The following is a 17,767-nucleotide window of genomic DNA, read 5'->3' as shown; positions in this document are numbered from 1 at the left end:
TACAGATCATTCAAAGTGCCATTTTATTTCCATGTCCTAGTATATTACCCAAAAAAAAGAAATAATAAAAAAAAAATAATAATCAAATCATAATTTCTGCATCAGGCCAGAAAAAAAAACAATCCCAATGACATTTCTTCCGAATCCATTACAACAATTCAAAAACAAAAATTGCAATTCTGTCCATGGTTTCTCATTCAATATCCCTGATATCTGCAATAAATTAACAGGAAACTGTTGTCAGGCACACCACTTGATCAGTCTTGTACCTGATAAAATCTGCACAATACTCTTTTGAATGAAACATATACAATATAAAAATATGACTTACTGGGTAGAGAATGTTTTTGCAAAGGGTATTGGAGAAAAGAATAATTGTAAAAGAATAAACTATTGCACATTCATCTAGTATTTTAGGAAAGTCTTTGAGGGTGAGTATAATCAGAGATCTGAGAAGTGTCGATATCTCCAATACTGCCAAAAGAATTCTCTTAACCCGTTCTGCACTCTCATCTAGTGCATGCAAACTGTACATACACACTTGCATTTCGCCTGCTCACAGTGACACGTCAATCACCCCGAAGGAGCATATATACAGGACACATAGTTATGTTATGGCACTTTTTGTATGGCACACTAAAACACTTTCAACTGGGTAGAAAAATGAGTTGACTGTAAAGGGTTGTAAAGTTCAAAATCAGAGAAATAAAAAGGGGTAGATAAAAAGATGTTCAGAACAGCAGGCAAGAACACACACAATTCTGTGTGCATGCATCTGCACACACATAATGGCAGAGAGAGCTGGTGTGCTTCCCTTTATATGCTTTAAAATTTGGTTTTCAATTACCAAAAAAAAAAAAAAAAAGAAAAAAGAATCTTAGACATAAAACTGATTTTTTAACAATAACCTATACAGGATCAGTTTAAAAGCCAACTGTAAAAAGCACTGCGTGTCATGTACAATCTTGACTTCATCCAGAGGGTCATTAAGTCTACTGTATGTACTTTATGCTGTACTTAAACAGTAGCTTTACTGACTTAGCAAATAAATTATTTTTGGAAATTCACTTCTTCTTCCTTCCTTCTATCCATCTAGTCAGTATTTATATGAACCAAGTACAGTATAACCCTGTATTTCTCCTGAGTAAACAGAGAGAATCTCTTTTCACATTCTATTTCTGTGATCTTCCTCCTTTTAAAATGCAACGCAATATATTTTTAGGGGAATTTCACAGACACTTCAAATATTCAACCTTCAAGAAGTACATTGACTTGTTTGATGGATTGTGCATTATTTACTCAGAAGTCTTTACAATGGCAGTGATAGGAACCAGTAGTTTAAAGTGCGTAGAGTCTCTATAACCATCCTTAGAGGAAGTTATGCAAAATAATTAAAATATATGGCTGATGAGGACATATGACAGCTTTGTGATAAGGCTTTGGCCTGTTTCTGCTGTTACTATATCCTGGAGCTATAGCCAGTAAATACAATTAACAGATCAAGTATTCCACTCATTTATTTTTCTTTAAACCTACTAACTGTCAGAAATGGTAGCATAGGAGGATATTTTTTTAATATCTAAAAGCAGTTTTAACTATAATGCAGATGAGGAATTGCAGTAGACTAACAAATAGAATTCAAGAACAATGAGGAAGACTAAAGAATGCTAATAAAGAAAAAGCAGATTGAATTTGATGTGCTTAATGTTGTTTTTTTCTTCCCAAATCTGAATTACATGATGCTATTTATTAGGAATCATTGTGTATTATGTTTAGACAACAATCCCAAGTTCCTATTACAAACATGAGGAATTATTTTTTTTCTTTCTTCTTGTATAGTCTGCATGACTTAAATTTAACCAAGCAAATTATAATAGGTTTTTGAAAATCTGTGAAATTCCCCCTTTAAAAAGTCTTATATAGATGTTATGTAGGTCAGGTGGGTGATTGTTAACTTGAAGTTTTGTATTTGTTGGTTTTACATGCATGTAGGTCAAGAGCTGTCCACCACCTGATGAGGCAGTGTGACAGAAGAGCCATTGATGAAGGAACCCTGTTTTTCTCGTCCTTTTAAAAAATAAGTGAGCAATTCCCCCTTCCCCTTGACAAAGATCGGTCCTCTTCTCACAAAACGGAAACCATAGTCCTTCAGGATGTTATAGCAGTCTTCCACCACCTGGGGGCAACACACACCGAGTTACTTACAACCTCGGAGCTACAGAACAATTATCATAAATACTAAGGAATTACAATGTATATTAATATAAATTCCTCTTTCATCTAGAATAATATTACACACAATGCCTGATTCATTAACATGCTTTTGCACACGTCAGCTTGTAACACTCATACCAAAATGAGCAAAATCATGTTCAAGAATATATAGTAATAGTAATAGAATATATAGTATAGTAATAGAAAAAATGAAAAATGGGAAAATTTTCCAGGAACAGTGCGATAAATGATTTGATTTTTATTACTTTTTTATTTCTAAAAGCATATGTTCTTCACCTGAATGTTTCCCATCACTCCTGTAGACTCCATGCGACTAGCCACATTAACAGTGTTGCCCCAGATGTCAAAATGAGGCTTGCGAGCCCCTATTACCCCAGCAAGAACAGCACCTTTATTGAGTCCTGTGGAGAAAAGATAGTAGTCTATATAAGTCACATATTTCGTACATTATTCTTCATGTGCTCTCCAATGTTTTTCACTTACCAATGCGAAGCATGAAGTTGTTAAAGGACTGATAATTAATGTTCATCAAAGTAACTTTCATAGCCAAAGCAAAATCTGCCAGATCTGCCAAGTGCTGCCAGCGCTCCCTATCCGACAATTCCTCCTTTTGCTTAGAAGAAAAAGTAGTTCCTCTTTAGTGTTATTTTTGTTCATTATAATGCTCCTTTATAATTCAGTATCATCATTCTGATTCCCTCACCTTCATGCAAGCGTAGCCATTAGCGTTGGTGTCAGGAGTGACTCCTGACGCTGCCATGTAAGTGCTGCCGATAGTCTTAATCTTGGTTATAAAACGAAACTGAGGCTCATCCAGGAGCTATGAACACCAAAAGACAAGATAAAATGCAAATGCTCTCAGTTTATTTCAAGCTTTATCATGGAGAATCTGACTATTGACTAATCTTCAAATATATAATCCCTCAATTTATAGAATAAAGTGTAAATCATAAATTACTTACACTATCAAAGTCAGATATAATTTCATTGAGGAACCTCAGACACTCAATTCCCCCATTGTTGATGCTCTCCTCTGTGTAGAAGTCAGAGAAATTTGGGATAGAGGCAAACATAACCCCAATCTCATCATAGGATTGGCTGTAAAGTTCCTGAAATGAGTAAAAATTAATTAGAAACTTACATAAAGATTACATTGGTTTTTGGTTTTCATTTGAGCTACTTGTATCCTGAAGCAGCCCAAACACATTTCCTCACCTCATCCCTCTTTTTGGAGCCCAGAAAGTGGCGGGCAACATGTTCTGGGAGCATGTTCGTGACCAGAGCCTCGTTCCAGCGTCTCATCTCGTACACTTTCTCCTTTTGCTCATGTACCTCAATTTTCCACAGGAACAGTGTGGGCCAGTTTCTCCACCTGCAATGAAACAAATGAGAGAAACACGTACAGGATATAATAAAGTAACAGTGGAGAACATTGAGTCACAGACAGAACACAAGTCACTTAATTACATGAAATTACTGAGGTGAAAAGGTGAGAGAGAGGAACAGAGAAACATCACGTACATGCCGTGCAAAGTAGTAGAAGCTGACCATCATAATGAAGATCATCACTGTCATTGTATATTTGGATGGCACGAGGTATCTTCTGCTCAGGGGCATAAACAGGAACATCAGAATAAAAACTTTGTACAGTTTAGCGTAGTCAGTAGGTGAAGTGGCTATGCTAAAAATTCAAAACAAAATCCTGACCTGAATCAAGCAGTAAATTGAAAACGGATAAATAAGAACACTTTTTATATTGTCTCACTAATATTTTGTTCCAAAATATATTATGGTTGTGTGTAAAGGATCAGTAAAGGACCTTTAGTTGCTGTGATGAAATCATTTTTGTCATACTATGTACCCAGCCTTAATACTTTACATACAATTTGAATAATGCAAAATATATAATGTGGATCCAAAACTATTCAGTACTCACCTGTACTTTTTATAGTGGTTTAGATCATACTGGTCGAAGATGTCCCTCCAACTGTAAATATTTACAATTCCCGAGGCTACTGTGATCAGCAACATCAGAGTAAGCTTTACCATGTGGCTAACCTGCACCAGCATGGTAGTAGCAATCAGCGCTAATACAGCAATGTAACTGTAATATTTGGGGTTATCCAGACAACCGCCTAGTCCAGCTGGGGCTGGAGAAACATCCCCAACAGGCTGTGGAGGCTGGCAGCTTAGCTACAACCATGGATACACAATAAATAAGTTTGAAACACAATATGAGATTGAGATTTCTAGGCTTAATAACCAGACCACTCTTATAATCTCAAAAATGTCTGAGGTCATTTATCAAGTTTTAGAAGAACTGGATCAGCCTGCTGAATAATTAGAAATACAGCTTTAATAAAGTGACAGCACAAGCCCAGTCACCTCAGTATTATTACTGTAAAATTATTGAGGCATTCATACACCATAATATTCATTAACACTAAAGTGCATTAAAAATAATTTTGCTAAAAAAATATTACCAAGATATGTTTGCTGCTGATGTAACTAACAGCTATTACAAGTCACCCAATAGTGTCTCACCATGTCTATTATGTCAGCCAGTGTGAGGATGAATATGGCTGCCATGGCCCAAGTGTTGCGAGCCCAGCGTGTGTGATCAATCCATGTAGAGAATGACACCAGTCTCTTAGGAAATACCTACAACATATATAAGTAATAAGTAACAACGAAATATGTCCCATGCATTAAATCTTTGCAGCAACACAATAATGTCGCAAACAAAACAGGTTTAATGATTTCAGGGTTGGATGGGAATGCGGAACTTCCATTGGGTGAATAAATAACTTCAATCCTTATTCAAGTGACTGTGCTCTAATTACATTTAATATGGACCCTGTATGTCTACTGTGAGAATATTTACATGGTCAAATTTGATTTACGGCACCATTATGAATCCCATAATGGTGCCCTAAATCAAATTTTACCGTGCAGACCATGTTTACCATGCTGACTTCATAGTGCAAAGACATATCATTTAATATATATAATAATACAATTTCAAAGTTTAATCCAGATTTTTTTTTTGACACTATATAAAGAAGAGCATCTCTATTTAAACCTCATGCTCCCCAGGTCTTCAGTCAGCTACTCTGAGAATAAGCAGCCCGTTAAAATAAATGTTCCATATTTTCAGATGACATTTTTGTCATATTTATACATTATATACACTAATAAGGAACACTGATCAGATAGATATAAATTAACTGTTGTAGCTTTTACGCATGTTCTTGAGTAATCGTGTTTACATTTGCAGTGTGGCTTAGATACGTTTATGAACATTTCTTTCTCAAAACCCCTTCACACCTCCTCACCATTGTCTTGCACTGTTTGCACTAGGTTGCACACGATGCACTTTATGTGGCTAGGACAACTTTCCTTAGCTCTGTGTTCGTTTATGTAGTGTATGTATGTTGTCTGACGTAGATCTATGTTGTTTTATGTGGTACCAGGGTTCTGAAGAGACGTCATTTCACTGTGTACTGCATCAGCTATATATGGTTTAAATGACAATAAAAGCTTCTTGACTCGACTCATGCATCTGTCTATTGGGGAATTTTATACCGTTCACAGACGATCTACAGAAAATAATAGCTTAAAAAAATATCTTCAGTAATTGAAATGCTTTCAGTAATTGCCACAATACTGGTCAAATTGTGTCTGGATCACTGTCCCTCTCCTTAACTATCTCCATTGGTGTTTCCATTGTTAACTATGATCGCTTTAGGCATGTTTAGCACACTGTCAGTCAATATTGTTATAGAACTGTGTAGGTTAATTGAATGTGCAATGACCTGACTAACAAGGTTGCATCGAACGCATGAGCAAATAACAAATGCATACTGAGGACATTAAATCTACTGCCTACCGCATATAAGTGCAGCCAGAAAAACAAAAATGACAGGCATTTGATTCGAACAGCCTTTACAATAAGCCCCGGATCCCAAGAAACCATGTACATGTTGTGTGTGTCTGGCTAAAGTGCTGGGTCACTCACCCGTGGGAAAATGGCTGCCAGGGAGCAGATGGTGAGAATGAGCAGCAGCACTTCCCCCACAGCTAGAGTCACATAGTTGGCTATCAACCTGTCAAGATGTACAGAAAACATTAAGAGGCAACAAACGAACAGCTGGAACAGTAATAGCATTAAAGCTCACTATTACTTGCATTTTTTCAGAATTAAACATTTTAAGTGCAGAAACCCAAATGGAAAACGTGAGATGTGTCTCATTTGATTTATACAAAATGGAAACCAGAAGCACGGTGCAAGTTGTGCTTTTGACCCTTGCATTAAACAATGTTTACTGTATCACCAAATAGAAATATGTGAACAAAGTCAGTATTGGCAAATTCAAAACTTGTGTCCAACTCCATTATGATCATCAACATGGTAGAAGAATGTGGCTCGCTAGAAATACCAATCCTTCAGTTATGGGTCAGTAAATGGCATCACTAGTCATGCCACTGTCCTGTACAGTTTTCATTTTTCTGTAATAATGATCTAAAGAGCATTTCAATTCCCCACTGCCATTAATACCTGGATTTTTCTTTTTCTTAACAGCAAGCTATTTAATGCAGTCCGGCATGCATGTAATTGGTCCAATGAAGAAAGAAAAATATGGACTGTGATGTGACTCACAGAGGGTCTATAAGTGCTTCAATTGCTGCTGTAAAAAGCAGCACTACACAGGAACAGCTGAAGGCAGCTCCACTCTGCTTCTCCTTTTCAACTGAGAAACGTGTCTCCAGCTCAGGGTTCACAAAGCGCAGTGAAAGGCGGTTAGTGTACTTTCCCTTTAATCTAAACCAAACACACAGAGCGAAAGTGACAGTGTAACAGTGAATCACAATGCAATTACAACTGTAACCAAACACAAGTGAATGGTGTATAATGGGGTGCACATTTTTTTATAATGATTTCAATATAATCTTTACAAGTTTGGTTGATATGTAATTTATATTCAGTTTTGCACGATCTTAGTAACTAAGCCTGCTGTCTTTACACTCTCTGGTGGCACCTTGTTTTGAGGCAATTGTTCATGTTTTCAAAATCTGTCATATCAGTCATGGCACAAAAAGTGTGTCACACAATCAAATCAAATATGACCTGATATTAATGCAGCATTTTTAGGTCAACATCTGCCCTGATACTAACACTTGATATCAGACTAACATCCCTAGCTTATACACAATAGATGCAGCTTATTCAGCTGTCTGAAATAAGAGATTTAAAACAGTACTTACGCCTGCACTGTCTCTCGTTCTAGCAGTGCCTCGTTCAGGAGTTTATTCAGCTCCTGCTCATTTTCCTGAGCATCAATAACTCTCTCAGCCAGGTCTCGCAAACGAAGACGCCGCCGGGGATTGGGGAACGAGGGATTCACCACCTGAACACACAGACACATATTTAAGAGGGGTCATTCATAATCCAGCCATATATAGCGATCTAGCGTTTTCAGCAAAAGTATACATCCTTCAGATTGAGCCATTTCACATTACTGATATCATACACCTATCAGGCATAACATTATGACATTATAACATTATGAGCAGTAAATAACAGTGTTGAGCCAGCGACAGAGTCATGAGCAGCCAAGGCTCACTGATGCAAATGGGGAGCGAAGGCTGGTCCGTGTGGTCCAAACCAACAAACAAGCTACTGTAGCTCAAACTGATGAAGAAGTTAATGCTGTTAATGCTCGACAGGTCAGGACTGTTTTGGCACCAAAAGGGAGACCAACACAATATAAGGAAGGTGGTCATAATGTTATGCCTAATTAATAGTCATAAAGTTATGCCTGGTACATCACTATTTTCACACAGTGCATTTTTATTTAAACTAAGGTTGACATGCAGGGTGGATAGAGCCAGGCATATCCTGGTTAAAAAGTGTATGGCTACCCGTGTGTCCAGCTCCTCTGGTTCTTCAGGGGTGGTGCAGGCTGTGTGTACACTTCCGTTACATTCTGTAGTGTTGATTAACAGAGGAGAGTTCCCATTAGATGATGTCACCGACAGCTTCTGGAAGAAAAGCACGGAATGAAAGACTGCAAAGAAAGACAAGGACAAACTGCTGTTTTATCAACAGAACAAGAATCATTTGCAAATAGTAACACTCACCACTCCATTGATTCCATTCTTGCTCACTGGTCCTTTGGGAACAACAACTAGGTAAGTCTCAATGCTTCTCTCCCTTAGGTATTCACAGCGATCGCCCCCGTTCCCTGGCTCGACATCAAATTCACCATGAAGACACTCCAGTGTGCTGTGAGAGATGTGCACTCGCCTAGTGGAATATGGGTACAGAAGTATATGATATAGCCTAATTTCTACAACATAAAGTAAGTAAATAGTTGAACATTCTTCCAGATGGAAAGCCTATAATTGCTTATCAGGACTCACCCAGGTATACCTCCAGCCTCCATTTTGTTGGCGACTGTAACATCTGTAGACCAGACATCATACTGCCAGCGCTTCTGTCCGAGCACCCCACCAAGAACCGTCCCCGAATGCACCCCAACACGCATGTCAACATCTGTTTGTGTCTTTTCTCGAACATAGCTGAAATCGACATAACAGCATGTGACTTAATCATTAGACAAGCTGGAGCTGTTGTTTTCAGCTCACAACTTGTAGATGTGCAGTAAAGTGCATTATTATATACGAGCATTAAAAGCAGCATTAGTTTTCTAACAAAAGTAATATATATTTTTATGATAATGTATCATTTCTTTTAAAGGTGTTTGCCACATACGAAATAGCTTCCACCATGGCCAATCCCATCATTATTGAGCAGGCTGCATGGTCTTCTCGATAATCTGGAAGGCCACATATACAGTAGTAGCAATCTCCGAGGATCTTTATCCTTAGTTGGTGGTATTTCTACAAAGTAAAAATTTACTGTCATGACATGCAATACATTTCTAGATATAGTAATACATTTCACAGAATTGTTTATTAGGTAGGTGTAGCATTGCAGAGTTTTACATGTTGGTTACTTTCAGGCTTTTTGGATTCCTCCAAACTCTTAAAAATATTTCCAGTTTGAGGAACTGTGACTGTGAAATGCCTGTAAATGTAAATGACTGTTGTGAGTGTTGTGAGAGTGTGTGTGTGTGTGTATGGTGGACTGCAACAGATTAGCATCTCATTCTAAGTGTATTCCTGCCATGCGCCTGGTGTTCCATGTTTAGACTCGTTAGTCTTTAGTAAAAATGTGCTGGAATGTAACGTTTCCTGATTATGTATGTTTAAAAGGTTTTTTTCCAGAAATTGGATTGAATATGCATGTGAGCGTAAGAGTACACATGTATTCCCAGTGTGATACATGGAAGGAAGTCACTTACAGCAGCCAGTTTGTCAAAGCGAGCAAACAACTCATTGAGCAGCTTGACAAGCTCCTGTGCACTACAGGAAGAAGAAAGCTGGGTGAATCCCACAATGTCTGCAAACAGAATACTGCGAAAGAAACACACCATACACAACCATGTTAAATTCAAGCATATTACTAATCCATTTTTTGGACATGTAATCACTTTCAATGAAGCTCTTTAAACCTTTTTTGCTTTCCTTAATGTACTGTGACGTTTATGAGACTCACCTAACATTTTCATGGCGATACATGTACATAGTGTTGAACTGCTGCATCTCTTTCTGACTGGCCTCTTTTTTCATGTCTTGTAGCATCTCGTCTGCTATGTGCTTGGGCAGAATGGACAGCAGTAGACGTTGCTGTGTGCAGAATAACAGCACGTTAGAGCTAAAGTCTATGCTGATGTGTAAGATCCGACACAATGCTTACCTAAAGCATAAACTTCCCATCTACTGTAATAGACAATCTATGGAATATTTTTCCTGACAGAAATTTCATCTGTAGTACAGCAATATTATAAATAGGTTCTAAACGCACATCATTTTATATGTTACAATATCAACAAAAAACTAAATAATAAAATACCATGTCCCTTACACTCAAAATATTATCCAAATATATTGAACAGGATACTCTGCTGTCCCCTTACTAGAAGTCACACAAATGCACACAAGTGCAATCAAAATGACCCTGTTCCACTAAACAGACACAGACACATACTCAAATTTTAGCCTAGGAGAAGAGTGGACTGCGTACCATTTCTGTATATATTAGAGTGTCGCTGTAAAAAGGAAATAAAAGGCATAGCAAATCAAGAGGAGATAGTCAAAAGTGTGATTACAGTTGACACTGTCTCAGGAGGCTTGTCACCATGGTAACCTGCAGCCGCCGGATGCTCCTTGATTGGCTGGCAGGCCCTGTCTCCCAGCGGCCCTTGTTTCTCTATTAGTATTCAGGGAGTTTCTGCTGTTATCAGTGCTTTTGTTCGCTCTCTCTCTCTCTCTCTCTCTCTCTCTCTCTCTCTCTCTCTCTCTCACTCACTCATACACCTTTTTTTATACATGCACACATATTCATTTACACACACAAACACACACATGCTAATACTTCCTTCCCACATCCCATTCTGTCTATAAAGCACAACCCCTCATCCCTTGTTAGCAGCAACTGTTTGGTCCATTTATAGAAGCAATCAAGAAAGCCCAGTGGCTACAACTGGGAGACAAGAGAGAGGGAGGAACTGACTGCTGACTCGAGATATACACACATGCACGCGCACACACACATACACACACACACACACACAGTGTACATAGTCGTAACAGAGCACGCACTCAGGATGTGAAAAAATAGTGTACGATAATCCATTTCCCAAAGACTGATTTTTTTTTTTTGCCATTCTCCCCACCCACTACCACTATCACCTACCAATCTAACTTCCTCAAAGCCAGTCACCACAGCTTTTCAGTCTGCTGAAGTTGAACTTTCCTTTTCCATATACATAAGCTAATGGAACTTCTATAGCAGGTCTGAGTTACAGTGGAGAGAGGAATGCTACATGTCACTCAGAGAGCACAGAAAATTGCACTTTCTCAGCTTTTCAATCATAAAGGAGTTATAAAGAATGCGTTGCCATGACACCACTTAAAAAAACACTGTATGCATTGACAAAAAAACGTAATAGCGGCATACAGTTCTGATTCTAATAACTGCAATTATATCGTTTTTTATTCAAATGTACTTCAATATTAAATGAATTAATCTTATACTGCACCATATGACTACAGTATGTGCTAATATAATGGAAAGGTATCACTGTGTTATTTTACTTCCTGACAGGTCTAATAGGGGCTAAAAATAGCTTTTTTTAAGACAAACAAATTAATTCTATACTTTAAAAGCAGAAACTTATCATTCATTAATCAAAAATCATAATTCATAAACCAAGATGAATAAAGATTTATTTTATAACTATATCTTGACACCATGGATCGAAATTAATCCAAACTGTGAGGTGCATAGATATTCCCACCCCTTATACAAACACAGTGAGCACACAGTCACAATACTAAAAGAGATAGGGAACCATGTGACACACTACAGCTAACACAGACAGTACCTCTGGCGCAATATTACAAACCATAAGGCTTCACCGATCAAGTGATAGTGTCTCAAAACACCATCTGTGATGACCCTTAACTCATATTTTCCTAAAGTTAAAACTCTTACTTTCAGTCAGTATGTTGAAACATACAGCCTGGTGCACCAATCAGAATTAATCTCTCTTCAATACTGGTTGCCGTTTTTTTTATACTTGAACATGAATGACGCACAAAAAGTCATAAATGCAATTGCATTAACAGAATGACTTCCAAATTGTCCTATTCAAGCTACAAAGAATCCCCAATACATCCTCATATTGTTCCAGATTGTAGCTCAGCAATCAGCCCTTTCCAGTACACAACTTATTCACATAATGATACTCAAACAATTTAAACTATCATATAGCACTAAATACAGCAAGTCTCCTAAACTAGACAAGTTTCTCACTTGCAAAATACTTACCTTATATAAATAAAAAAATTATTATAACAGTTAAAACGAATATTTATGGCCCTTTAGAAAGTAACAGTCTACCGGTTTAAAAACACTGCTTACACGCTTACCTGCTGCTGACTCTGTTCCTCTAAATTCAGCTTCACCTCAAGAGACTGCCTGGCCTCTAAAAACGCCTTGCGGTGCTTGCGATCAGCCATGTAATATGACATAAGACCCACAGTAATTGCACATATGTAGATCAAGATGTTGGCAAACAGCTGAAAAAAAAATGTAAACAAAAATGGCCTTTTTAACCAAAGCATTTTCAATCAAAACACATTATGTACAATGATTATCGTCTAACTGCTTTTAATTCTTGAACTCACAGTTGTTACTCATATTACCAGTGTACAACCCTTCAAATTATTAACAGACTTGTTCCTTAGGCCTTATAATGCTGTTTTTGTGTGAAAAAACCTGAGAATGGACTTGGAATATATTAACAGTACTCTGATGAACCAGCTATAACTTGATCAGGTAACCATGATTTCTTAACGCTGTTATTGTTTGCAGACATTAACATCGAGTGCCTTTATATAACTAAAAGTTCTTTGAGCACATAATCTACAGGGAATTGCCTATACTGAATTTTCTATTAAGGGGATCTCTGGTTTGAAACTCAACAGTAAACTGCTGTATAATAAATACAGTGGATTTAATCCCTAGATTCCCCTTAAATCTAGGTTTTCCTGCTGCAGTGCTTTCTAATCTTCTGGGGGTTGTGGAGGTTGCAGTTTGCACCAAAAGATTTCAGCCCCTGAGTGTCCAGCACACACAGCTAAATACACTGTAATAACAAAATAAAAATACAAATGTTCCTGCATCTTTTCTACACCAAGGAACACTAATGCTCTGTGAAGATAAATTACATTCTTTCCAGTATAATTGCCAATATAACTAGATTGCTGTCAAAAAAAAGTCTGGATATGATGCATGTATGGACTATGGGCTATAACCCCACTGGTCTTGTATGCACAACAAAATATAACATTAAACAAGTGATCGTGCATCTCTACATTTTAAATATTACCTCATCATACAATCACTTCACTTTGACAATCAGCTACTAATTCCATTATAATATATAAAAAATATGAATTCAAATTCAGCTATTCAGCTTCGTTTAGTCTTACATCTTTCAGACAAGGGTTTACAAAGTTACTATAGCTAGATAATTAGTTAATAATACAGGATGGATCAGAATTGTAAACCGCTCTATTTTCTCTCAATAAGAGGTTTTATCCTCATTTCCAGGACAGAATAATTTGCAGTATTCTTTTTTAACTAGAAGGCGGTATGCTGTTTTTCAGTAAATAATCTGTAGCTTGTGCACATAGAAGAATGTCTTACAAAAGTAGTAACAAAATGAGAAGTAAGTACCATCTGACGGCAAATAAAAATAAAAGGAGTTAAATCAGTTTAATAGTGATCTGTAATAATAAATCTGATATTACTAACTGATCCCAGGCCATTTGCCCAACTTGACAGACCAATCTAGACCAAGTGCTCCAATGCAGATATCTTTAACCTGGAATTGAAGCTCTCTATGTATGTAGTTTCATAAACAGGCTGAATAGTGCTATCACATGCTAGGAGAGATTTAACCTTTGCCAGTACAAAAAAAGATCACAGCACACATGTCCGGATCCTAGTACTCATGGTAGAACAAACCACATACTATATAAAATATTTTCCATCTGCTTAAGTCATCTCCTCAAGTCTAAGCAATTGCTCTGACAGCTGACGTCACCTGTATGTCAACAAATGGATATATCTACAATGAAGGTAGTACCCTATTTATGTTTTTGGATTTATAATACTTATGCAATATACTTTGTCTGTTATGTGAAATGTAGGCAATTATTTTTTCATCTTTTTGACTTATATTCAAAGTTTTAAATTGTGTTAGCTAAGATGACTGTAACTAAGGTCAAATTGAAAGTAATTGTGTGCAATTTTGAGGTGAGCTATATTTTAAAGAGCCAATGTGTTATTTGCGGTTATTATGTAATCACACGTTATGTTTTAAGTTGATATGTTAAGTCGAGCAGGATTCTAAAATTGAATTCAATTTGACAAAGCAATAAGTGTTCATAAATAATGGACTTGTGGTCCAAAAATAAACGCTCAGAGTTAAAGATCAGTCAGATTAGTTAAAAATAATATTATTTACCATGTGTGTTACTCCACCCCAAGCTCCCAATCTTCTAGATTTTTCTACCCCATATTCAGAATATTACCATGACTTTTTACAACATAATTTTTTATTTGACTTTGCACTGTAATTTGTGTACCCTGTTCCAAGTGCCCTAACCTGTCTCCCAAGAGCAGCTCCTTGGATGTCTTCTTGCTGCTGCTGTGCGATGGTGACGCCCAGCGCCAACGTGTGCACGCCACATGACACAGCTGTGATGAGCACAATAGGTGTCAGTTGTAATGGCAGAGTCAAGAAAAAGGAGAAGCTGAAGAAGGCCTGCCAGCCTACTGTGTCACTGGCCTGGTGGAAGCGGGCAAAGTTCAGTCCTAAATAACAGAAAATCTGGGCATCTATGAGCACCCATAGGGCATAGGGCACCAGCCGACGAGAGATGCGCTCGGGCAGAAGGCCGTAACGGCACAGTAGGTAGAGCACAATGTTCACAGCTAATGCTACACACGCCACAACCACAGATGCCAGCTTATCACTGGTATAGACCACTGCACACATCACAATCACGTAGCAGTCAAAGAGAGCTGCAAACACCACTAAGACCAGCAGGGTCTCATGCCGCTGCCTTCTAAAATAGGTCTGGTAAAGGTTCTCCAGTGAGTCTGGGGTGAAAGTGAGACGCATGAAGCGAGGGAGACACAAACAACAGCCTGAGTTACGCACGGTGACCTCATGGGTTCTTCCCACTGCTTGGCCTGGATCGGAGGGCAGCGTGACCGAGCAGTCTGCTGAATACTCAGCAGAGTACTCCGGCTCAGAGAAGGCCCGGTTCCGAGGCATTTCGAAGACCCGATAGGTGAACTGAAGAATGAAAAATAGATCCTTTTTGTCCCTTTTACTCCTTAAACAAGCGTACATCACAAGTACATTGTGCTGGCCTGTCTGGGACCCTCTTAACTCCCATGTCAAACAAGCTTTCGACCTGAGAGTTTTATCTGATGACTGGATTCCGTGTGGTTCGTCTCCTGATTTGTCACTTGTTGTACTCAAACTGGATCTTGCATGTAGGTTTAATTTAGTTCACACAGATTCTGGTCATCAAACTGGACCTTTCTTTAGGTTGAACACTTTGGCACAAATGGTAGCCTACTATATGTCAAAAACACACACACACACACTTTTTGGGATCCATAAATGTGTTGTCAGGAAGATGGGGGAAACAGGCCCCAGAATGATCAGCTGCAGTCCACATAGGCAGAAAAAAAAAAGAAATAATTTAGGAGAGATATATGCCTCTGTAAATGTGGTTGTTTACATATTCTCCGCTGTGTGTGTGTTTCCTGCACGGTTTGCCATCATGGTCGCTTACGCCAGGTTTCCATGGTGAAGCCTCGCCGAGACAATGAACGCAGGATTCAGGAAGGAAGCGATGAGATGATTATTTTCTTTCAGATGTATTGCTTGCTTCTGGAGAAGTAAAATAACCTTTGGCTGTTTTATTTTTTTTTTTTTTTATGAAAGCATCAAACAGCAAGCAGTAGAAATGGATGGATGGCTGAAAAAAAGCAAACGAAAATGCAATACTTGCACGAAAACCTCTGCTTGCTATCAAAATGGCCTTCGTGTTTCCATGTCGTATTTCGTCCTCTTTTCACATGGCTGCATAAAAATTCGTCGTGTGTTCGTCTTGTGTACGCTGTCCGTCCATCACATCACGCCGAAGAGCCTACAGTGTTCCGTGGGAAACCCCCCCCAAAAAAAGGAAGGAACACTTACAGGAAATACATGTTGCGCTCTCAGGACGGAGGGAGAGACGTGTGTGTGTGTGTGTGTGTGTGTGTGCGTTTGTGCATCCCGTGTGGAAATGTGGAAATGCAGATTTCCTAAGCTAAATATAAAAACACACACTTTCTGCAGTCGGACGCAGTACCGAGCGCACATCTGGACATTTCAAACAGCACACAGGGGTCGCGTTGATCCGGACCCCGAAGTGTTACACTGGCGTGTGATCTGTCCCAGAAGCAGCACAAGCCAAAATAACCCTCATCTTTGTAGTGCTTCTCAGTTTTTTTTCTTCTGCTGCTGATTTATAGGAATAGACTATAGCACATAGATCCGCCGTGATCTGCACAGGATCCTCAACATGCCGATATCACGCAAGTCTGCATCCATCCAGTTCCTTGTAACTCCATTCGACTCGACGTGCAATCGCCGGTCATCTGATTAAAAAAAAAAAAGATCAATCTTAGACGTCGTGGAGGAGAAATACAGCACATCCACATGAAGTGGTACAAGAGGCAGGAGACTGGTGATCTTTATAAATCCAGGCGCTGGAGCTCGTTATTCGGAAGTGCCCGTGTTTTCACCAATAAAAGTCACCGGCGACTGCGGGTTGCGTCTCTCTTACAGCGAAGAAACAGACGAAAATAGTCTCTCTCTCTCTCTCTCTCTCTCTCTCTCCCTCTCTCTCTCTTCTGCCCCCGTCCTTGTTCACACCCGCACTACATCCTACATCACACGAGCTCTGAGCAGAGACCAGATCTGGCCTGGAGATCAAACTTACAAACATTAACATTGAAAGCGGTGTAGCAAATATAAATAATAAAACTCAATTCAAACTAAAAAAAAAAATCTGTCAGATTTCTCATTTTCTCTTCTCTTTCCTATTTTAATGATGCTGGTGTGTTTTTATTCTTCTTTTTCTTCCTTTTCTTCTCATAACGCTTCATTTAGTTCACTTCATGTTTCCTTTATACTTAGTAATCCTAAATAGTAGATAATTAATACCACCATTACCTCATATTAGTATTGTTTCATAAATAATCCAGGCATTAGGGTTGCACAAGCCAGTGCACTTTTTGTGCCCGTCCCAAGGCCAATTAAATAGGGAGGGTTGCGTTAGGAAGGGCATCCAGCGTAAAAACATGTGCCACGAATCACAAATCAGAATTTCATACCGAGGCACAGGTTACCAACAACAGTATGAGGACAGTGTGACAGCAGTGAAGTATCCAGTAGGAACGACAGACTGGTTCAAGGTGCATCAAGGGTCGGCTCTAAGCCCTTTCCTGTTTGCAATAGTGATGGACAGGTTGACAGACGAGGTCAGACAGGGGTCTCCCTGGACTATGATGTTTGCAGATAATATTGTGATTGGTGGTGAGAGTAGGGAGCAGAAGAAGAGCCTGGGGAGGTGGAGGTAAAACATGTACATGGTGTACGTGGTGCGGTTGCAGGGAGAAGAGGTGGTGAAGGTGTATGAGTTAAGGTACCAGGTGCAAAGTAATGGAGAGTGTGTTAGAGAAGTGAAGAAAAGACTGCAGGCAGGGTGGAGTGGGTGGAGAAGAGAGGCAGGAGTGATTTGTGATAAAAGGGTATCTTCAAGAGTGAAA

The 17,767-nt window shown here is 38.7% G+C and overlaps 1 protein-coding gene across 1 annotated transcript; it reads right to left on the bottom strand.

Annotated features, from left to right (window-relative positions):
- Positions 1-6: 6 nt before the first annotated feature.
- adcy3a (adenylate cyclase 3a) lies at positions 7-16,829 on the bottom strand. Its single transcript, XM_046848140.1, is given in 21 exon segments — positions 7-2,176; positions 2,512-2,636; positions 2,719-2,848; positions 2,939-3,055; positions 3,198-3,344; positions 3,451-3,592; positions 3,594-3,607; positions 3,757-3,838; positions 4,172-4,428; positions 4,780-4,896; positions 6,254-6,341; positions 6,896-7,057; positions 7,501-7,643; positions 8,158-8,277; positions 8,377-8,542; positions 8,659-8,817; positions 9,011-9,138; positions 9,603-9,714; positions 9,857-9,987; positions 12,295-12,444; positions 14,541-16,829. Coding segments are annotated over 21 exon segments (3,426 nt in total). The 5' UTR covers positions 15,294-16,829; the 3' UTR covers positions 7-1,993.
- Between the last annotated feature and the right edge of the window lie 938 nt (positions 16,830-17,767).

Source organism: Silurus meridionalis, chromosome 4, assembly GCF_014805685.1.
Source record: "Silurus meridionalis isolate SWU-2019-XX chromosome 4, ASM1480568v1, whole genome shotgun sequence".
NCBI classification, from domain to species: Eukaryota; Metazoa; Chordata; class Actinopteri; order Siluriformes; family Siluridae; genus Silurus; species Silurus meridionalis.
Note: the sequence above shows the minus strand (reverse complement) of the source record. Positions and strands in the feature narration are given on the sequence as shown.